This window comes from Vulpes vulpes, chromosome 1 (assembly GCF_048418805.1).
Source record: "Vulpes vulpes isolate BD-2025 chromosome 1, VulVul3, whole genome shotgun sequence".
Taxonomy (NCBI): domain Eukaryota; kingdom Metazoa; phylum Chordata; class Mammalia; order Carnivora; family Canidae; genus Vulpes; species Vulpes vulpes.
This window is the reverse complement of record NC_132780.1, coordinates 74,193,654-74,217,056: the sequence shown is the minus strand read 5'-3', so window position 1 is coordinate 74,217,056 and position 23,403 is coordinate 74,193,654. Positions and strand designations below refer to the sequence as shown.

Below are 23,403 nucleotides of genomic sequence, written 5' to 3'. Positions count from 1 at the left end.
GAGGCAGGGCAGGCGAGTGGGGAAGGCATTGATGGACAGATGGTGGTGGGGCATCCCAGGCAGAGACAACATCGTGGGTAAAGGCTCAGGGGTGCGAGGGCATGTGGCACATTTGAGATGCCACAGAGGACAGCCCGTGAGAGCTGCTGGACCAGGGGTGGGGAGGAATCGGGTGGTCGGCCCTGGGGGAGTTCCCCTTTCAGTCCTGGGGGAGGTGGGATTGTGGGAGGACGCATGCAGAGAGGGAGGTCCTCCATCAGGCAACTTTGAGAGGCGACTCCAGTGACTGAGCTTGGAGGACTGACCCCACCCGGGGGCCCTGAGTCAGGTGCTGCCTGAGGATTTGTGGAGAGGGCGCACTTGTGATGCTTTGGGGTAGCAGATTGAAGGAGAGGCCATGGGGCCCTCAAGGTTCCAGGCCAGTGATCCTCTGGCTAGTGGGCAGCAGAATGATCTGGATGCTTGTGAAAGCCCAGGTGGCTGGTCCAGCGACTCCTGGTCCAGCGGTCTGGATGGGACCAGAAATTCGCATTTCCAGTGGGCTCCCAGGTGGTGGTGGTGGTGGTCAGAGGCTACCTTCTGAGAACCAGGCACCTGGCTTTAGGCTCAGGTGACAGAGATTCCCCGGGCTGTGAGGGAGCAAACACAGCCATGTGGTTGCAGTGGAAACGTGGGCGCCCGTCCCCTGTGCGGCTGTGGCCTGTTCTACCGCCAGCCCGATGTGGTCCTAAGCCCTCCTGTTTCCCTTCCAGGCGGGGCCTCCCTGAGCTTCCTGGTTCTGGTGACAGGCTGCACATCCGTGGGCAGAATTCCAGAGGCTGAAATCTACAAGATCACCGCCACCGACTTCTACCCTCTACAGGAGGAGGCCAAGGAGGAGGACCGCCTCGTAGCCTTGAGGAAAATCCTCAACTCGGGTGTCTTCTACTTCTCGTGGCCCAATGATGGGTCTAGCTTCGACCTCACCGTCCGGGCGCAGAAGCAGGGCCATGACAGCTACGAATGGGGGAGCTCCTTCTTTTGGTGAGGGCCCGGGGTCGTCTCTTGCCCCCTGTCCCCCACCTCCGTCCCCCTTGGGTCATGTGGAGGGTAGGCTCTGATTGGCACCTGTGTTCTTGCTCTCCGCTTTACATCATTCCTAGGATCCTGGGCTACCTCTGAGAGCCCAATCGTTCTCAGCACAGTGAGAAAAATATCAAAGCCCCATCCCCACTCCTGAGCCCAGGGAAGGGGTTCAAATAGGTCTACTGTAGATTTAGGAAAGAAACTCTCCCTAAGTAGAGAGCATAAGAGCCAACATCTGCCAGGTGCTTCCTAAGTACCTGGCTGTGCCCAGTGCTTCTGTGGTCCTCTCAGCAATCCTCGTTACCCTCTGGTGCACATACATTTACCACTGATGCTTATAAGGTGCTCATGTTCTAAGTTTCCTGCAGGTAATAACTCAGAATCCTCATAGTAACCCATAAGGAGGGTCTGTTTGTTATGCCCATTTTACAGATAAGGAGACTGAGGCTTGAACAAGTGAAGGAACTTGAACCCAGGCATTTTGGCTCCAGATCCCACACTGTTAATCACCAAGCCAAACCAGCTCCTCCAACAAATAGGGAAACTGAGTCAGCCTGCCAAAGTGATATGCGGTCATGTGATAAGACATGTCCTGAAGCCCAGACAGAGGTGCCTGGATTTCTGTTATGTTTAGGGTTTATTCGAGTGCTCCTTCATGGATGTAGCTAGGTGTGGATGACTGAATTAAATATGTAAATTATCTATTGCTCTTTCTGGACCCTGAGGCTCACGACCCTGGCAAGTCGTGGTGGGGAGGGGTGGCGCGGTGATTTACACAGACCAGTGCCAGGCCTGTGTTGTCAATTGCTGTTCCCCTCAGATTTGCCAGGAGACATGTGAGAAGTGAGTCAGAAGCCAGTGTGATGAAAATCGTGCTGTAGAAATTGCTCCAATATGCCTCATCTACTGGATGTTCTTAGAATTGCAGTGCTGGCTCTTTGCAGCCACCCCAGTTCTCCAGCCCTAAGACAGGGCCAGTGAGGCTTATTTACATCCTTTATTTGCGGCTGCCTCCCTCCCCTTGCCCAAAGACAGAAAGTCATAGGGCTCCTTCACTGGATAAATGTTTTTTCCTTGATGCTTCGGGCCCCACACCCCTGCCTGACTTCTGCTTGGAGAGAGAGGCTTCACCATATCCTGCGCTGTGCCTCGGCAACCGTCCCCCCCCAATCCTCTTGGGCTGGCTGGTTTTGTTGCGTTTTTTGGGCAGTATTGTACTTAAACTTGAAAACACCTGTGACTCTCCTGCTGATCTTGTTAAAATGCAGATTCTGATTAAGCAGGTCTGAGGGGCCGGGAGGTGGGGGGTCAGACTCAGCATTTCCAGGGAGGTGTTGATGGTGGCTCCTGTCCTGCTGGTTTGAGGCCCACGCTCAGAGGAACAGGTCCAGAGGATGGTGCTTCTGTGAATCACTGATTCCTTTTGCAGGGACCAGCGGGTGCAGATGCTCCTGAAGTCAGCTGAATTCAGAGATGCAAGGGCTGGGGGTTATGAGGGCTATTTGTGCGAAGGCCGCTGAGCCACTTCCAACAGGGACTGTCAGACAAGGAGAGGCGAGAGGTCTCCGAAGCTGTACCATTCCTGGGCAACATCGGAGGACCATAGCGGGGGCCTGGGGAACTGGATGGCCCCGGCACCATTGTGACTGCTCCTGTTGGGCCTCGGGCCAGTTCGGTGGCTGGAGACGTGAGCCCCACAGAGAACAGCAGTAAGGGTGCAGGTTCACAGGGTGGAGGCTGAGAGGGGCTTGGGAAGGGGGAAGCCCTGAGTGGCCACCAGACCGTATCTTGACCTGAGAAGATGCAGCAGCTCTTGGGTGGGGGTGGGGGGTGTGCCAAGGCCTCCGGGCCACACCATACTCCAGGGCGTGGTGTTTGGGCAGCGCCCAGGGAATTGACCACAGCTGAGTCAGCCCTGACCAAGTGGTCATGGGCTTGATCGCTTAAACCCACCATTTGGGGTGCTGTGTGCCAGGTCTGGGCCCACTTGTGGAGTCAGATGGGGTCAGCACTGGATGCAGCTGGTGAATGAGGGAGAGTGCGCGGTGGTTTGAAGTTGTTTTTTTAGGCTGGTAATTGACCCCACGGATAATTGCTTCCCGGTATAATGAAAGCCTGGGAGGAAACTCAAAGTGGTTTTCCTTTATAGATCTGGGTCTCTTCCTCTGGGGAGAAGAGCTGTCCTCCTACAGAGCGTCAGGCCAGTGTGGCTACAAACAGGGATACAGCATTGACAGTTTGGCAAAAATCTCCTTTGCCTGACCCCTGCTGACTGACCGTGGCCTCAGCCGTGTGGCTGGAAGGCTGGAATATTCCAGAGGCTTTGCCTTGATACCATATGCAGATTTAGTTTGTTACTAAAGCTGGTTCATCCTCTGAATTTTAGAGAGTGATTCAGAAGAGGAAAATGCATTCTTGTAAAGCAGGGCTCCGTGATCATCATTTTTCAGGCAGACAAGCACAGCGGCTAGGAGAGCTCGGGAGGGGGCCTCACGTGGCTGCTCCCGGAGCAGTGGGATCTCTCAGCACCCAGTGATCATGCTCACGGTGGGGGCAGCTGGCCTGAGGCCCTGGGAGCCTTGCTGCTTGGAGAAGCCACCTGAGACATCAGGGCTCCCAGAACACTCCTGAAGAAATGAGAGAAGGCTGCTATCTCTAAGGAAGGCTCTAGGGCAGCAGCAGTGCTGCCTTTTTTAAACAAATAGGGCATTGTGATCTAGATTTGCTTAATACCCTGTGGGAGAGAGCCTTCTGGGAAGGTTCCTGCCTCCCTGGGCTCGTTGGAGAGGCCTAGGAAGCGACTGCTGCTTGGGTCCCCTGAGCTCCCAAGTGGAGCTGGGCCTGTAATGTCAGGGGTCCTGGCACCCCTCTGAGGCCTCACTTCCCAGAGTGGCAGCTTGGGCTGAATAAGGCCGAGTGGGTGTTGGGGAAGCTGAGAGGGAGCCAGAGAAGGTGGTGGCCAGCACAGGTGCGGCTGTACCTGTGGGACCTTCACAGAGAGGACGCAGGCCTGCAGCTGGCAGGGCCAATGAAGAGCTCAGGCTCCCAGCTCCTCGCTGAGGCTTATTGGCTCCAAGACCTTGGGCGAGTCCTGTACTTCTCTGTGCCTCAGTTTCTTTAAGATGGCTGAATGATAATACCTTTCACAGAGGGCCTTTGGAGGATGAAGTGAGTTAATCCATCCCAAAGCACTTAGAATGGTGCTCAGTGCACTTGATAAATGCTGGCTTTTATCCTCCTCATGGACCCCAGGGATTCCCAGAGCTTCAGAACAACCCATTGGATATGGGGACAATAGACTGGAACTTTTGTTGCTCTTATTTTCATCTCATCCTTTTTTTTTTTTTTTTTTAAGAATTTATTTATTCACAAGAGACAGAGGGAAAAGCAGGCTCCTCACAGGGAGCCTGATGTGGGACTCAATCCCTGGACCCGGGATTACGCCCTGAGCAGAAGTCAGACACTCAACCACTGAGCCACCCAGGCATCCCTCATCCTTTTTGAAAAAAAAAAAAATTTTATTTGAGAGAGAGCATCCACAAGCAGGGGAGAGGGGCAGACAGAGGGAGAAGCAGATTCCCCGCTGAGCAGGGAGCCCAGCACAAGGCTGGATCCCAGGACTCCCCAGATAATGGATTGAGCCACCCAAGTGCCCCTTGTCTCATCCTTTTTTTATACTGGATTGCTTCCTACTTGGGATAGGCTATACCTCATGGGATATGTACCCCTTTAAATAAGCATGTCTGTATTTCATGATTATTTTTATCAGTTATTCAATTACAAAGCCTGTGATTAAATTTTTTACTGATAGGATTTCTGATTTTAAGATGTGAAGGCCAGGAGTCTAAAGGGAGGCCCCTCCGACATTCCCTGGAAGGTGGTGGTTGGCTCGCCCTCCTCGTAGGGCTTCCATTCGCTGATTCTGACACCCGCAGTGGTTTTGGAAAGGACCCCTTCCCCACTGCTGCTTGCTGGGTGTGTGTGGGGGTGCGTATGTGTCTCAGAAGCACGTGTGAACCGCCCTGGCCTCGTGCCCGGAGCCCTGAGTCCACCAGGGGCGCCTTCACCCCATCCTGGGTGGGGTGCACCTGCCCCTCTCCACGTGCTCAGGCCCAGGGGTTCCTGGAGGACGTGCAGTGACCCTGTCGCCGTGGGGCTCTATTTTGCAGGAACCAGCTGCTGCACGCTCCCCTGAGGCAGCACCAGGTGAGCTGCTGCGACTGGCTGCTGAAGGTCATCTGCGGCGTGGTGTCCATCCGCACCGTGTATGCCTCGCACAAGCAGGCCAAGGCCTGCCTCATCTCCCGCATCAGCTGCGAGCGTGCCGGTGCTCGCTTCCACACCCGCGGCGTGAACGATGATGGCCACGTGTCCAACTTTGTGGAGACTGAGCAGGTCAGTGCCCAGGTGGGGGTCGGTGGCACCCCGTGGTTCCGAGGGGACATGGCCACCGTGTATGGTGCATTTCTGTTTGGGGCAGAAGAGGCCTAGGCGTATTAGAGGTTGTTTCTGGTGATCGTGGCTCCTTCCTCTGATTGGAAACCAGTGAATCACTGGGGCTTTACCTGCAAATGTGGCCTTCAGTTTGCCTGGGGTATCTTTCTTGATTCACATTTGCTGGGGCAATACTGACAGCTAAATGGAAGCAGGAATTTTGCCAGGATCATAAAGGGTGGCAGTTGTTTGAAAGCACAGGCAATGGATGAACCAGCAGGGTTGGAAAATCTTCTTAAGACAAAAAGTAGATCAATAAAACAAGGATGAGAGGAGAAACAATTTTTCATTCTAAATCAACCGAAGCCTGTCCTAGCACCTGGGAGTTGCAAAATCTGTGTGTTAGGCGGTACTTGCTTTCGGCTTCCATGAATATAACCATCTGCTTAATCTCATTGATTTTTCCCCCCTAAATTCTGTTCTCATTTCCAGGAATGCTGTCTTACACTGGTTTTTTCCTCCCCAGGGTGCAAATCTGTAGGATAATGCCACCTTGGAGACTAACAGGTGAAATAAATTATAAGAAAGGCAAGCCCCATGAAAGGCACAGGTGCAGCGTGGCTGTGGGTGTCAGCCTGCAAACAGCCTGTGTTTATTTAGTGGCGAAGTGGCTTTGCATCCTCTCCTTCCTGCAGCTGTGAGAGGTGTTTTCTACCAGGACTTGAGCCAGTTTAATTCAGCACAGATTTGAGCACCTGCTTTCTGTGTGTGGGCTGCCACCTGCTTGGGCTTAAGGTGAGAAGGTCCTCTTGGAGTCAGATGCTGAGAGGGAGCACATTGAAACAGGAGCTTTGAGAGGAGCAGCAGGGGCAGCTTCTTGCCTAGGACTTCTATTCATTCTGTCCGCACTCCTGGATATAAATAATATCTGGTGAAAAATGTCAGAGAAAATGTGGCCCCTAGATGGAAGACAGTTTCTTTTTTTCTTGCTCATGTCCGCACGATGAAAAGTACTTTCTTTTGTTTGCATGGCCCGCCAGCATCACCACTGCCCATCCGAATGCTTAGCCTTGTGTTCTGAGCCTTTGAATCAGTGCATTCAACAGATCTTTATTGTGTATCACCTGCCATGGGCTGATTCTTGTGCCAGGAACTGGGGGCCAGAGGTGCAAAAAAGCATATTGGTGCAAATCAAAATACTCAGACCCCTGAACCTGCTAACTGAATCAGATTGAAGAGGTTTTCATTGGCAGCCCTGGAGCTTGGCCCCTGCCTCGCTCTCCATCCGGCCCTCGGGCAGATAGTCCCTTATTTGCTCTTCTTGTTCGGTGTTCCTCAGAATTTTGAGTTTCAACCATTTTTTTTTAAATTGGGGTTTTGTCTATTGTATCTTACCAAGTCATCAGAAAAGCACCTGCCCTGCCTATCACTGTAGTTCCTGAGTGATTGGGCATTTTAATGCTGAAATCATAGGCTGCTAGAACAAAGTGCCACCGACGGGGGCTTAAAACAACTAGAGTTTATTGTCTTAGGGTGCTGGAGGCCGAAGGTCTGAAATCTGGGTGTTGGCAGGACCATGCTCCCTCTGAGCCTCTAGAGAAGGATCCTTCCTGCCCTTTCCAGTTCTGGCCACCACCCCTACCTTGTTGCAGCCCTCCCATCTCTGCCTCACCTTCACGTGGTGAGGTGAGGTGTCCTCTCCTCTTTGACAAGAGACCCACCCTCTCCTGTATGTCCCATCTTAACCAGGTCTGCCGTGACTGTCTCGAAATAAGGTCACACTCCCAGGTGCTGGGGATTAGGACGTCAGCATATCTTCTTGGGGCACACAGTTGAACCCTCTGATAGAGACATCATTCAGTGTTGAAGGACAGTCCTTTAAATGCAGTACATTTAGCTTTATGAAAAATCCTGATACTGCCCTTTTCCCATTTTTCTACAGATGAAGGCTGGGGACTTTGCTCTGATTATTTCATCTGTGTGTGTGCCTGGTGACTGGCATTTGTCCCACGTGCCCAGTTGCTTGGCCTCTGGGACAGAGACCTTGTTGCCCCGTGGCCAGCCCAGCAAGGCCTTAGAGACACCACTGGCCTGCCCTCTGGCTCCCAGAGCCTACAGCCTGTGCTACTTAAATAGCCTCTACCTGCCTCCCTTCTCAGGCCTGGGGAGCGGTTTCTTGGTTCACGAAGCCTGTATGGTCCTCCTATTTCATGTTTTCTCTCCCTTTTCCTCTCTGGCCTCTGGATCAGAGGTTTTCCTGACGAAACCCTCAACCCAACCTTGCTCCAGAAGCAGCAGATGAGCAGGCAGGCAGCCGGGTGCCCTGTCTGCTGTCCACCCAGAGATGGCAGGCAGCTGTGACCAACACAGGGCTACTTGAGCCCATGGCAATTTTGTGTTTATGGGACATGTAACAGGGTGGGGGGTGGAGAGGGGGCATGGTGGCCTTGCACCCAAAGCAGTTCTTTGTGGGGCTACTCCCAATAGCCCTGCATGCTCTCCCGGGGTGATCCATGCCTTCGGGGAACCCTCAGACTGTGACCACCATGGTGTGGGGGCCAGAAGGGGGGGTGGTGGCGAGGAAGGCTCCCACCAGGGGTGGGGAGGAGTCAGTTCCCAGAGCCCACTCCCGCTGTGTTCTCGTTGGCAACAAGAGAGCCAACTTGGAGCCCTTTGGCTGGGTTTGGGTGTCAGCCTGCCCAGTCAGGGAAGCAGCAGGAGCAGGACAGGCAGCTTCAGGATCCTGGGCACGCTTCCCATAGTCGTGCTCAGTGGCAGGGGTCCTGCCTGCAGAGAGCTGGGAAAGCCCACAGAGCAAGTGAAGGCAGGGTGGCAGACGCAACCAGTGCCAGGCGGGGAAGCCAGGGAGGGAGAGGAAGGCACAGATGCTGTTGATGGGAGCAGTGCCCGCGTACGCCTCCCTAGGAGAGCATCCTGCCCAGGACACCCTGACAGTCCCCTAGGGAGCCAGCACAGCCCTGATGGGGGTCAGCCGCTTCCTGAAGCCAGCTCCAGGCAGTGTCTACCGCAGGAGCGTCATCCCCTTTTCAGAGGCAGGATGAGCAGCCATGGCCAAAGGAAAGCAGCTGCTCCCCCGGAGAAGCAGGACACTCGTGTTGCTCTCACTTGTACAAGAGAGCCATTTGCTGTCTGCCTCTGCAATCATGGAATGTTTTGTTTACAGCCCTTTTAGCAATAGAAATGCTTAGGTTGCTCTCAGTTGTTTATTTTAACACAATCTTTTCCTAAGTGGAATATATCCTTAACCAGTGTTCCTGCCAAGCACAGCTATGCCTTCTCCCACCAACCCCGGCCCCACCATGACCTGCTGGTGAAGGGACTTCTGGGTTTTGGCACCTGGGAAGGCTGTTCAGCCTGCAGGCATCTGCTCAGCTCAGGGGCAGCGTGGGAAGGGGAGCACACAGGTACCATAGGGGCAAGCTGCTGTAACCCTGTTGAAGTTGGCCCATTAGGGCCTGCGGTGATCTGATAGGGTTCTGGAAAGCCAGGCACATCCTGCTGCCTTGTATCTGTGGGACAGAGACTGGCCTGGGTCAGGACAGTGTTACAGGGTACGGTGCACCTCCCCACGGTCGTGGTGTCTTTGCTCATGGTGATGGCAGATTAAACATTGCATCTCCGGGCCTTTGAATCAGAGTGATACAGTAGGCACAGTGGGGCTGGTTCTTTCAGGTAGCATGCTGTTGCCTGCTCTGTGACCTGACATTTAAAAAAAGTGGCAGCCTTTGAAACATGGGCCCCTTACCAGGGAGGGGCAGGCAGCGTCTTGGCAGCAATTAGAGTTGAGCGGCGGCAGGAAGGAGCCTTAGCTGGGTCTGCTTGGCTCCTCTTGGCGGTTGCCCATAGGTCACGTCTGGCCTATGCCCCTGCCACGGAAGTGAGGCTCTTCAGACCCAAGCCTGTGGCCACGTGGGAGTGGAAATCCTTAACTACATGCACGAAGGTGGCTGATGAATTGCCACACTCTGCTCCTTTGCAAATGGTGGGACTAGCCAGAGAGCAGACTGGCCCCCGAGGCAGGGCCTCTCTTAAACTAAATGTTCAGGGAGCCAGAAGAGGGAGGTGCTTTCAGCACCACCCACTCTGCCTTGCTTTAACATTTTTCCTAAGAGGAATGAACCAGCTTTCTTCTCCAAGGCATGCGCGTGCATGTGTAGTGTATAAGTATGTGTTGTCTGGGGGAGCGGGGGTCATTGTGTGCATGCACAGGTGTGTGCACTTGTGTGGTGTGTGAGTGCCTGTTTGGGTGGTATTTTGTGTGTGTGTGTATGGTGTGTGTATGGCACATGCATGCGTACAGGTGTGGACCACATCTAAGTCTTCCTGGGAAGAAACCGGGAGTCCTTTCGGCTCTGCTGTGAGTCATACCTGGTGGGATTGCTCGGCAGCTGTGACTCACCATGCAGAAAAACAAAACCAAGAAAGTCCCTTTGGTCTACTAAAGAAAAAAAACAGATGAAAAATATTTGGCTTTTGAAGATAAGGCCACTGATTAATCCAGGAAGGTTGGGATGACTGTGTGTCCTCCAAAGAATGCAGCAAACTTGGAGAGTACTGGTTTGCAAATATCTCACCTGGAAATGGAAGTTGAGCAAAAGCCTTTCAGATAAAGGAGCATCTGCAAGGTTGCTTCCTTTCTCTTGAGGATTGTTGGGTTTCTGCTCCTACCACTCCATCAAAGGGTCACTCAGAATTGCCAAGACCAGGTGTCCTGGGCCTGGCCTGGTGTGGCCCTGGCCACTGCTCAGCTATGGTCGACTCCCTACCACCACTTGTGTGCCTTCATTCTGCTCCCCACAGCCTAAGCCCTGCTCACCACCACCACCCCACCCCCTCCGTGCTCTGCCCCCTGCCTGGTCCATCAGTCCTCTGCAGGGGTCTCATCCGCACTCCTGGGCAGTGCTCTCCCGGCCTGCAGAGCAATGAGCCACTGCCCTGGATCACATTCCCTCATTACTCATTTACTCCTCCCTGGGACCAGGTGACAGTAACTCTGTGGAGAGAGGGAAACTGAGGCCAGAAGTGGCTAAAGAATGAGTCTAGGGTCACCCTACAGGGGATGTGGGAGCCGGCAGGTGTCTCAGAGTGCATGTGCTGACCGACTTTCCTAGTGCACCCTCCTCTCCTCCCCCTGGGATCTAGAGGCCCTCTGTGAAAATCACATCTATAAGATGAGGCATCAAGCCTGTCAGCAGTATTAAAACCTATGTTCTTTAGCTCAGAAAGGAAAGCACCCCAAATCCACCGCTGATGATTGGTCAGCCTTGTCTTGTTACTATGGCAATGAAGAAGGTGGTCCTGATGGTGAATGGGACACAACTGGAATATCTTCATGCCAGGAGAACTTCAGAAGCCTCATTTCTTCCTGTTCTGGGTTGGGGTCTGGAGGGTGGGTGGCTGGGTGGGTGTTTTCTCAGGCTGGTTCTGTCTATGCCAAGTTAACGGCTCAAGAGGAGTGTGATCTAATGCTGGAAATAGCTTGTTTAGCACATGTTAAAGTGAAGGGTAATAGTTTCATGGCTTAAATCAGGTCCTGGCACTGTTAGGGCTGTCCTTATAGAGAAATGTTAGCTAAATTGGTTTCTTTCTCAGTAATCTGAACCTGTATTCTCTCTCTCTCTCTCTCTCTCTCTCTCTCTCTCTCTCTCTCTAAGATTTTATCTATTTATTGACAGAGGCAGAGAGATAGCATAAGCAGAGGGAGAAGCAGGCTCCCTGCTGAGCAAGGAGCCTGATGTGGGGCTTGATCCCAGGACCTTGAGATCATGACCCGAGGCCAAGGCAGACACTTAACCAACTGAACCATCCAGGTGCCCCTGGACCTGTATGCTCTTAATCTCACTGTAGGCAGTGATGCCTCCATTGGTTTAAGCAATCTGCTTTCTTCTGTTTTTGTTTCTTTGTTTTTTCCAGTAGAAAATAGGGGTAGCAAATTTGCTGGTAGTCCATATCTGGAAACAGACAAGTTCCTAATCCAGTGCTTTTCCCAGAGAGGAGTTCAGCTCAACTACAAGAGCTACTAGGCTCCCATAATTCCTGCTGTCCCAGGGAGCTGTGGGTCTGACGCTCAGGTCCTCTGCTGCAGAATTACTAATGCATGTGTGATCTGAGCGTGATCTAGCCGCATGGAAAGCTACCCTGTAAAGGAGCAGGCTGGTAAGAAATGGAAAGGATCAGCAGCGTTGCCCAGGTTGGCCCTGCCAGGCCAGAGTAGAATTACTCAGATAAAGGGCAGTGCATCTGATAATTGCCACAGCCTCCCCCTGTGATGCTCAGGACTGCAAAAGTCTCAGGACTTTTGTCCCCTTAACACTCTCTTGCACTACAGTGTTGGGGGGGGGTGGGGGGGGCATCTGCAGGCAGATGAGCTGGTTCGCTCTGAAGTAACCTTGCGTGCAGTGGGGACAGAGCTCCGTTCTTCAGCGGGTAAGTATGCTCTGCTTCCAGGCCTGTGCTCCCATCCTGGAAGCATGTGGAAGCTGTGCTGTGTGTGTTGACTTCGTGGCAGGTTGGAGAACATGGGCCAGGAGCAACTACCAGTTGCTTGTGTCTTGAGTCATCCTTATGGTGTCAGTGATAAGCGGGGCCACCTCGGTCCTTTGGCAGTAGCTTATTCATTTCACCCATCCTTTTCCAGGGGTGCTCTGCTCCTTACCTAGTTGACCAGGTGAAAATAGTGGGCTCTAAGGAAAGTCTTAGTTCAACTCCAGAGCACATTTGCTTCTGTTCCTGAAATGGGGTGCGGGGAGGCATTGCCAGGCTTTCTGGGGAGCTGGGTAAGGCTGTGTTTATTGGTGGCAAGTGGTGGCACATCCCCGGGAGGCCTGGGGCCTGCTCCAGACTCGGCCAAGGCTGGTCAGCCGCCAGCATGCCCGTGAGCACACGGGGCTGGCCTGCGGGTCAGGCGACAGGAGGCCACACCGGCCAGGGGAGCGGGGCGCGCAGAAGGCCACTGTCTGCCCTTCATTCTGGCCGGTGTCGGGTCTCAGGCGGCCGGATCCCATTACCCGGCCCCAGAACATTCAGTCTCATTGAGGAATACTTTCCCTTTCTGTTCCCTTGTGGTGCAGACGATTTACATGGATGATGGAGTGTCCTCTTTTGTCCAGATCAGAGGCTCCGTTCCGCTGTTTTGGGAGCAGCCAGGGCTTCAGGTAAGTGATGAAAAAAGTAAGTCACCTGCCTTTCTCTTCTGAACAACTCTGGGTAGTGTCTTTTAACTGCATTTCCTTTGGTTTCCAGGCTTGTTCCTCAGGCCAGATGGAGCTGAGCTGAGCTGAGCTCTCCAAAGTATACACACCTGTGTGTGTGTGTGTGTGTGTGCGCGTGTGTGCATGTGCGTGGGGTTTTATACAGAAACGTATACATCTATGCAATTTTCTGATCCTGGGCTTGCTGTTGATGCAGGCCAAGTGGGAAGGAAGGTCTTTGCTGATAAGCGAGCCACGTAATGTAATTGAGTTGAATTAATTTCATTAGCTGCTCCCCCCCCAAGTTTGGTATATTTGAGAACATGGCCAAAGGTGTTTTTTGAAAGCTATGACTGTCCTACGGGGCTTTGAATGGTTTCCGGGCCCCAGTGGCCGTGCAGCGGGTCCGATGTTCCAAGGTGCCTGTTTGGGGGCCACGTGAGAATTGCACGGAACTTTCCCATGCGTTCTAAAAATACACCTTGCGGTCTAAAACAGGGCTCTGGTCAGTGCCAGAGTATGTGGCCTTCTGTCTCGGGGAGAGTTCAGGGTGTGGTGCCACGTTCCAAGAACACATTTGTCATCAGTGGAACGGTGCCCTGCCTCGTTCGTGAGTTCCTTCCCCAGAGGTCATGGGTCGAGCGGGTCTGAGGTTCCTCAGCATCGACCCCAGATCTTCCTATCTGGCCTGAGCAGTTGATCATCTGTGGGCCCAGAAGACCTCTCTGCCCGGGCCTCTGTGGTTCGGCTCCTCTTACCGAGGACTCTGTGACAGCAGTTGGGGTGTCAGCGGTGCCTCAAGAGGCTCAGAGCCATCTGCCAGGTTCTTGGGGGTGTTTGACACCACTGGGTCTTTCCCCAGCCCTTGACTTGACCCCGTGTCAGTCAGGAAAAGGCAGTTTGTCCATGTGGCTGTCACTGTGCAGTTGACAGCCTCGGTGAGGAACTGCGTCAGCTCTTGGAATGAGGAAGAGGCAGGAGAGTTTCATGTGGGGTCTGACTTCCGGTGGAGGGAGAAGCTTTCTTAGCATTCAGTCTTCCCATCGGAAAGGAACAAGTAAGATGTATGAGGATGGCTGGTGGCATGAAGTGGTGGCACAGAGAGCTGTCCTGAGGATGAGCAGGATGAGGAAGATGACTCTGGAGCTCATCCCAAAAGAATTTTGTTTATTTTTATTTTTTTTAATGCCTTTTTGTGATACAACTTACATACCATAAACTGCACCCATTTAAAGCGTACAATTTGCTGGTTTCTAGTGCATTTACAGAGTCATGTGACCATCACCATGGTATAATTTTAGAGGACTCACCACATCTAAGAACCCCATCCCCGTTGGCCATCACCCCTCCCCATTCCCTCACAGCTCTCCCTGAGGCCCAAGCAACTGTTCTTCTACTTTGGGTCTCTATAGGTTTGCCCATTTGGGACATTCTAAAAGGGTTTTGAAACTGGATTTCCTTTAGAGTTGCAGTTTTCCTTCTGAAACTTCTGGAGCTCTGTATTTAGAAGAATAAACAGCAAACCTCAAATGAGGTGGGGGTTAAAAAGGAAGCAGAAGACCATGTTATGTTTCATGTGAAGGTTTTAAAAAATCCAGAAATTGGGTAAGGTCGCGATAGTCTTGGAATTCGGGAAGGCGCTTTGGAAACTCATCCCCTTCGCCCCTGCATCCAGTTCTGGATCCTACTGACCTCTGACGCTGACCCTGAGGCCAGGACTTGGGATGGCTGCGATTAGCAGTGGGCTGCTCCTTGCCTTGCATGCTGCCTGTCTGCAGGGCGTTGTGGGGGATGCTCCACAGTGAGTCTGATTCCCCAGACTTTTGAGGAGATTCTCACTCTCTCCATTGTGTCTTGTCCGAGGCCTTCCAGCTCTTTGGCATCTTCTATTCCATTTCTAGAACTCTCCAGGTTCTGGTCTCCCTTTTCCCCAAACAAAGCAAAACTGCAAAACTGATATGTCATTCCCCTCTTGAATTTTGGCCCCTGACTCGACTCCCTTGATGCAGCCTGACCTTGCCATGAACAGCTGTCCCTCACCCTGACATGGGCAGTCTCAGTAGGGCCTGGGTGGCTCGCTTCTTGGCAGCTCTGGCACTTTTTAGATTCATGACACTTGTGCTTCTCCAGAGCTTCCATGGTTTCTTCAAAATAAGTTTCAAAATGCTTTAGAGTTCGTTAATCTTATTAAGGATTTGCTAACCTTTGGGTCTGATACCCATGTTTGTCCTCTCCAACCATCCACCATCAGAGAGAGATTAGGTCATCTTCACAGGGGACCAGGAGGGCAGCTTTCAGTGATGATCTATCAATGGCAAGCCTGGGGATTGATTCTACTTGTTCTTCTCCATTAAGAACTTTCTTCCCTCCTTCTTTACTTAGGCTGGATGAAAAATGCAAAGATTTTTGGACAGATAGCTTGCATTTTAAGTTGCAGTGATGCACCCTCCAGGGCTCTCCCTGGGAACTGACGAGCCCTGCCAGGGATAGAGTGTTGGGGTGGGGTCAGGCAGAGAGGACTTGGGGTGGTGATTTGTTTGCACATTTTCACAGTGGTGAAAACTGGTGCCTTCCTTACAAATGCCCGGATCCTGATGCCATTCCTAGCAACCATGTACCTTTAGCAATTTCATCTTTACCATGTAAATAGGCTTGTGGTTTATAAATAGCCACCCTGGAATTTTACCCTTAAAGCTAATTGTTCTCCTGGTATGGTTAGTTAGGGGGTATATTTTTTATGTACTCTTAGTCTGCTGAAGATTTTGCTCCCCTGTCACTTCAGAATCTTCCTCCCCTGTAACATACGCATAGGGACATGTCTTGCAAAAATGAATTAGGTCTCTGTTTTGAAGCTTCATATGACATCAGCAGCTGGAGGAGGATGCAAAGTAGATTCGTCTCCTCTGCTGTTCCCACCTTGCCTACGTTCGCCTCCGCCCTGTCACACCCTGTTTACTAGACTCTTGGGTACATGGCACTGTATGTGCTCATTTGTGTGGCTGTACTTTTCTTTTTTGTCCCCTAAAGGATGTGAGATGACTTGTAGCACAGCAGTTTCAAAAATAAGAGGTTGGGGTGAGGGAAAGATACCTTTATTGCAAACGAACTGAATTCAGGATAAGAGTTGCACACGCACTATGGGGCCCCAACTCTTTGGTGCTCGCACACAGCTCCTGTGTTTACAGGCAACCATCACCGAAAGAACCAAGGTCGCAAAGTAGCTTATCCTGTGGTTCAGAGCGTAAACTTTGCAGTTATAAGATCTGGTCCCAGTTCAAGTTCTGGCTCCCGAAATAGGGACCATAGTCTTTCAACAAGTTCTTATCTTAGAAAAAGATTCTTATCTCAAAGAGAAAAAAGAACCCTGAGACATTCCCATCTTTGCTGAGCCTTAGTTTACTCTTCTGTAAGTGGGGTTGACAATAGACCTCCTGGGGTTATGGAGAGGATTAGCTGTCACAGCACATAGTAGAATTCAGCACAGTGTCCAGAACCCAGAGAACACACAAGTGGTAGCTGTTAATGTTAGTAAAGTGAATGATCACGTCAAGGTTGTGTTGGGAGAGCATGGCTCTTTGCACCTGGAGAGCAGAGTAAGGGGCTTCCCCCCACCTCCCATGTGCGAAGTGGGGACTGTGCCCACATTATCTCTCTATCAAGATGACACAAGGACCAGGCTCCCAGGTGTCCTATCACCCCGCCCTCAGAGCAAGCCATTTGTTCATCCCACAGCCACTCACTGAGTATCTGTGGGCACCTGGGGACACTTTAGGTCCTACCCCCGGCCTCAAGGAGGAGGTGTGGTGTGAGGAGCACCCATGAAAGAGGAGGCCGAGATCCCTGGAGCAACTGAGGGGGGGTGGGTGTCTGAACCAACTCGGTGGGATGGGGGCCGCATTGCCCAGATGAGGAAGGGAACCCTGCAGAGGGGACCACACAGGCAGGTGTGGTGGCCTCTGCGATCACAGCGTGTTCAGGGAGCTGCAAGGCTTGCTGCTCACAGCTCGAGGCATGGGGGCCATGGCCACACATCAGACCAGAAAGGCCGGCAAGGGCCAGATCGCGATGGGCCTCATACGTTACACTAGAGACTTCATGTTTTACTCCAGGAGCTGCTAAAGGGAGGGAGCACCCCAAAACAGTTGCACCAGGTAGCTTATAAAACATCTGATACCCAGGGTCACATGCTATCCCAATGAAATCACAGCATCCAGTCATCTGTGCCTGCAACTTCTTCCTGTTTATAGAAGAACCTTTGGGTTATGATTTGGGGAGAGGCAGACATGTCCAGTAACGGAACCTGTCACAACTAAACACCAGGCTTCTGAGCCCTGAACCGTTGTTCTTCTGCTCTCCCCTTACTGCCTTCCCCTGGGAAGGATTCTGAAAACAGCTGCAGTTTATCCAGGGAAGATTTCTTGCCCCGATGGACAAACTCACGCACAGCAAGCAGCCCCTTCTCTTGGGCTTCAGCCCCCAGGGATCTCACCAACAGGGGCTCAGAGGAACATGGGCTCGCTTTCCACCAGCACCTGCCTTCTAGGACCAGAAGACAGGAGCTGACTGGCGTTGGGGTGCAGAATAGAGCAGTCTTCTCAGAGCTTGGGCTGTGCACGTTTTAGGAATTAAGGATCACATTTCCTCAGCCAGGTATTGATGCTGCTGGGAAAAGGAGCACAGAATAAACACAGCAGCAAAATGAAAGCGATTGATTGAGGCTCTCCTAAGAACGCCCAAGGTTTCTTAGGACCAAAAGGGACTTGGGGCTTTATTTGTAGAATCATTTCAACAGACATGCCTAATCCTAGTGATTTCTAAATCTGTTACTGAGAAGCCAGTGGTCTAGAGTGGCTCTTCCCTCGTATATGAAGATGAACAGATGTATTACCTGTGGTGGGGAGACTTAGAAATAGCACTTGGTCCATACTCAACAGTGAGCATCTGATGGTGCGGACGAGTCTAATGACACCACCATTATACTCAATAACCAGCAAAGCTGAACATTATACTCCAAAAAACTTTCTATCATAATTCCAGACCTACAGAAAAGTTGTAGGAAAAGTAGAGAGAGCTCCCATGTGTCCTGTCCCCAGATTCACTCAATGTTAATTAACCTCTTGCTGACTACACACCTGCCATCTGCTATTTGCCAAACCACCAGATCGTAGGTTGCATACATCACATCTCCTTAATACGTCAGCACGTTCTTCCTGAAAGCAAACCTGTTCTCGTGCATCAGCACAGGATGGGTACACGTTCAGCAGGTGTAACAGTGATACAGTGCTCTAAACTGACCTGCAGGCCACATTTCAGTTTTATCAACTGTCTCCATAGTGTCCACCATGGTGTCTTTACACCTTCAGTCAGGGGTCCAGGCCAGGACCCTGTCCTGCATTTCATTGTCATGTCTCTAGTCTCCTTTGATCTGGAACAGTTCCTCTGCCCCTGTCCCTTGGACATTGACATTTTTGGAGAAGGCAGACTTTCTTTAAATTGAAGGTGCCTTGTGGGGGTTTCCAGGTGTTTCATTATGATCAGGTTCAGGGTGTGGATCCCTGACACCACCACATCCTTGTCAGAGCGTCCCAACTGGGAGCCCACGGTGTCCATGTGCCCCCTCATCAGTGAGGTTGATTTCCATCGCTCGGGCACAATGCTACTCCATTTCTTCACTCATCGTGAATAGGTCTTCCTTTTCAAATAATAAGCATCTATGAGCAGACTCAGACCATGCTAGTGTCCTGTTCCTCATCAAACTCTCTCTTAACATTTACTATTAACAGGTAATTTTTGCTGAACCATTCTTTGCTGTGATGGTTGTAAAATGGTGATTTTTCCCACCACTCTCTCCACATTTATCAGTTGGTGTTCTAAGGAAGAGCCCTCTCTCCTCCCCCATCCACCTGCCCACCTCTCTGCTCATCTCTCCACTCATCCACTCGTCCATCTGTATGGGTTTATGAATTCCTATTTTATTCATCAGACTATAAGGCAATACTGTGCTTTATAGATCAGTGTTCACAGGTTTGTTCAGAGAGAGCCTTTTCAAGCTGGCCGTAATAACAATATGCCGCATTGTTTGTTTTTTAAACTTTCAGTGTTAAATAGGTAACTATAAATCATAAGGCAAATTAGTTTGCAGGTAGCGATAACTCAGATTTTAGGGGTGGTCGAGGTCCCCAGACTTGCAGAGGAGGCTGGGACGTGGTGTCTCTCTCCTGGTTGGCTTACCTTCCCCTCTGCACTGTGGAAAGGTCTGCAGATCTGACGTGGGCCTCATGGGCTGATCCTGAGATTCCTCTTCTGCCTTTGGAAGGATTCCATCCAGCGCCGGGTCCATGCTGCAGTTAGGACCAGCTGCAGCACAGCCAGAGAAGGGGTGAGAGGCTGCTGCGTGCAGCCTGGATGGCAGCGAGGGGGTCGGGGAAGGACTTCCTGGGTTCACAGAGCAAGGGGAATCACTAGTGTTTTTTCTCCTTACTTTAGGTTGGCTCTCATCATCTGAGACTCAACAGAGGCCTAGAAGCCAATGCCCCTGCTTTTGACAGGTAGGGTTGTCTGCCTCCTAAGCCTGTCATCCTTTTGGAGAGTCTTCCCCCCACCCCGCCATGAGATGGCACCACAGGGGACAGCGGGAGGGCGCCAAACCCTGGACGTGTGTCTGCCTTTTAGTTTGGTTCTTTGGGCAAGAGGAGGGGAGTTTACAAAATGGGATTTCTAGTGGCTCTCAGATTTTCCTGAAAATTCATGAAGACTGAGGTAGCCCTTGGCAATTATTTTATCTTACCATTTCCTTTTTTAATAAAGCTTTATCCATTTGTCCTAGTTAACAAGGGATAACCTAAATCATAGGATATTTCTGGCTGCTTGTTTTTCTTTTAAAAGTAATACATTCCCATACTTAAAAAGTCATAGTATAGAAAGGTATAAAGTGAGAAGTAAAAGTGCTGTTGTCTTTCCAATTCCCGCTACTAAAGATTTGACTATTAGTTTTTTATGTGTCATTCTAGAAAACCATTTGGCAGATCTGTAGTTCATTTTGTTTTGTTTTGTTTTGTTTTTTGTAGTTCATTTTTGAACCACAGACTGACCATTACACATTTCCTGTTACAGAACTTTTTTAAAAGCCATCACTGACCTAAACAGTAACTTGTATTTGAAATAGTTAATTGCCTCTTAAAATATTTGGATTTTTAATCTAAATACTAATTTTAAAAATTAGTGAATGTTGTCAAAATTCCAAGAGTGATTCTTTTTTAAGTGTATTAATCATTCTACCCGAAGCTTGATTTGGACGTTAAATCTGCATGCATCGTTGTTATTTACCACAGACTGGTGACAGCAGCCCAACCATGACCGCTAATGAGCTCATGATGACTAGTGGGCTGTCACTCTGGAGAGAAGTGTAATGTGCAGATAAAAATGCTCTTCCCTGTTTTCAGAATGCTGTTAGTGTGTCCTGCGTGTGTGTAGATGGATTCGTCTTTTGGAGATGCTGATCTGCATTACATATTCCTAGGAAATTGAAAACAAATTCCTCCCCAGCTGACCACAAGTAAAAGGGAAAGGACATGCCTGCTGGGCTTGTTTCAAAGGCCTTGTGTTGATGAGCTTTTAAAATATATGTATATACATATAAAGTATATATACATGTGTATATATATATATATATATATTTTTTTTTAGCATGTTTACGCTGACTTAAACATTTTTAAATCCTGTTAGTGCGTGGTATGTGCACTGAGGATGAGCCCCCTCTTTTCTCACAGGAGTGTTCAAGACCATGAGCCCATTGACAGGCTGCTGCCACTGGAAACGTGGCTCCCTGCACGCTCCCTTCCTCAAGCAGCCTAGCTGGGAGACAGCTGAGATCCATGTGCCCTCACAGGCCCAGGGTAGGAGCTGCCTGGCTACATGTTGGGTGATGCTCCGATGCACTCATTTCAGTGACATGTAGGAGCAAGGGCACATGATTGTCCAGCAGACCCACCGCCGGGGGCACTGGGGATCCTGAGAAGCAGGGCTGCAGGCCCCCAGAGGGGTGCCCCCCATCTCTGGCATATCATGGGGCTCTCAGGAGTTTCTCCAGTCTTTGATGTGTTTAGTCCAGAGTCAATCCCTTAACCATCCCCCCTAACCCACCCCCACAAAACCCCTTTTCCTGGGTTGTTTGAGTACACACGGAATACCTGTGACCAATGCTGTACTGTTCCGTGGGTTGTTCACTGTTACCACTTGGGCACCTCCTGTCTGGGGGAAGGGTGGAGGTACATTGAGCAGCCCTTTGGCTGTGCTGGCCTGAGGAGGATCTCATTTCCCTGGTAGAGTTTGAATGGAGGTATTAACCCTTTATGGAAGCGGTGCCAAGGTCTCACCTATGCAGGATGCTGGGCCCCCGCTCCTTCTTCCCTCTCTGTGTGGAGCTACTTGCCATCTGCAGCCCCAGGGCAGACACCAGAGTGTCTGGTGGCCTGCTGGCCACTCAGTTGTGCCCTGCCTACCTGACTCCCGGTATCCTGAAAAGCCCCCTAGTTCTCCAAGGAGCTCCACACAACAGTCCCCAGGTGGGTGGGCAGGGGAAGGACCCTGGGTGCCCAGAGCAGGGAGGCCGGGCTGAGTCTCACTGGCCTTGATGTGGGCTCCAGTGCTCCCCCTGGGAGCCCTGAGGTGAGTTGTAGTGTATTGCTAATAGGTGTTTTATTTTAAAATTAAAAGGAAGGAAAGGAGGGCACCTGAGTGGCTCAGTGGGTAGAACATCTGCCTTCGGCTCAGGTCATGATCCCAGAGTTCTGGGATCGAGTCCTGCATCAGGCTTCCTGCTCAGCAGGGAGTCTGCTTCTCCCTCTCCTTCTCCCTCTCTCTTTGTGTGCTTGTGCTCTCGCACATGTGCATTCTCTCCCCCCCCCCCCCCAAAATACATCTCTTACAAATTTTTTTTTTTTTTTTAAAGAAGGAAAGGAAAACCAGCTCCCACGTGCCAGGCACTAAGCTGTCACTTTTATTTGTCTTGTTTAGTCTTCAAAACCATCTTTTCCAGGAGAAGGATTAGCTTTGTGGTACAGATAAAGGAGTAGCTCAGAAGGGAGGAATAATTTGATCTAAGATGCTTGGGGCTGGTATGATGAGCGATACTGTTTCTCTTCCATCTCTGGGTTTGGAACCAGTTGAGACAACAGGCGCAGCATTGGCTGCCTCGGGGTCACACATCAGCCTTATTTCTGATAAGCTGCATTGTGGGAGGGGGCCTGCATGTGGGCCACAGTGGCTTCCTTGCATTTCACTCCCAGATCACAGATGCTCGTTCAGTGGCTAACAGAGCTGGGAAGCTCAGACCTGCCACCAGAGCAGAGCCTGCCCTTTGGCTCCATGCATTTGACCTCTGGCCAGGACACACCTCTCGGGGCAGACACAGAAGAGCCCAGAGGGGCTGAGTCATGCACACTCCATTTCTTCTCATACCTTCACCCAGATTGCATGGATCTGATTGAGCCCTACCTCTTCCCAGGGTGGGGACACCTCAGGGAGGGTGGGGCTGTCAGGAGCATCCCTAGAAAATTATGCCAAGTAGAGATAGGAGCCCACCCTTAACAAGTCATCAGAGGCCTAAACAAACTACCCCCGACCACAGTTGGTGAGAGAATAACCTTTCCTTTATTGGGCTAAAATTGGTTCTAATTAACTTAACATTTTGTGTAAGAAAGAAACCCGTCATCCTAGAAATTTGGAAAGTACAAAAATGTACTTTTGTACATTTGTACAACAAATTTTAAGTCACATAAAATTCCACCACTTTTGGGAATCCCTGGATGGCTCAGCGGTTTAGCACCTGCCTTCAGCCCAGGGCGTGATCCTGGGATCCAGGGATCAAGTCCCACATCGGGCTCCCTGCATGGAGCCTGCTTCTCCCTCTGCCTGTGTCTCTGCCTCTTTCTCTCTGTGTGTCTCTCATGAATAAATACATAATAAAATCTTTTAAAAAAAAATTCCACCACTTTTAATATAGTGGCACACCATCTTCTAGTCTTTTTTTCTATCTTTTCTATAAACATTGCACGATGAAAATATGGTTTTCATCTGCTTTTTGCATGGTCTTTTCCCTGTGTTTTTTAAAATTATATTTAAGCATTCCTCCTATTAAGATTGTAAGGTTAACTTTTCAAAAGCTAGTGCTAAGGCATAAATATTAGTCTGTCCATAATATTTCAACTTCTGTATTTTTAAAAAAAATTTCATTTATTTATTTGAGATTGAGTGCACACAGTGGGAGGAGCAGAAGGAGGGGAAAGACTCTTCAGCAGACTCTGGTGCTCAGCGCAGAGCCCTGTGTGGGGCTTGATTTCACAACCCTGAGACGGTAACCTGAGCCAAAACCAAATGAGCCACCCAGGTGCCCCACAACAAATGTATTTTTAAAAATCTCTGATCTAGGGCTATTTTCCTGAAGCCTGAAATTTTACTGTGCCTTCTTGTTTGGGTTACACGTAATGAAATATAGCACTTAGATAAAAGTTAGACGTGGAGGTTAACAGACCTCCTACCAGCTTTTCTAGCTTAGAAAAGGAAGGTACCAAGTGAAATTAGAGATTAAGTTCAGAAATGTGCACGTCTTACTTCTAGGGTTCGGTTAATAAAAGGCTGAGTTAGCTGTTCTAGATTTAATAGTGGTACTTGACAGAAAGTCCGGCATATCCTT

The 23,403-nt window shown here is 50.6% G+C and overlaps 1 protein-coding gene across 5 annotated transcripts in view; it reads left to right on the top strand.

Moving 5' to 3' along the window:
- The window catches only part of SYNJ2 (synaptojanin 2), a 98,838-nt gene that overhangs the window by 33,726 nt on the left and 41,709 nt on the right, over positions 1 to 23,403 (top strand). For all 5 annotated transcript variants that reach the window (XM_072767126.1, XM_072767117.1, XM_072767123.1 and 2 more), the window contains exons 3-6: positions 753 to 1,023; positions 5,235 to 5,460; positions 12,591 to 12,674; positions 19,197 to 19,258. In XM_072767126.1, coding sequence (XP_072623227.1) covers positions 753 to 1,023; positions 5,235 to 5,460; positions 12,591 to 12,674; positions 19,197 to 19,258 — 643 coding nt within the window. The remainder of the gene's footprint in view (positions 1 to 752; positions 1,024 to 5,234; positions 5,461 to 12,590; positions 12,675 to 19,196; positions 19,259 to 23,403) is intronic.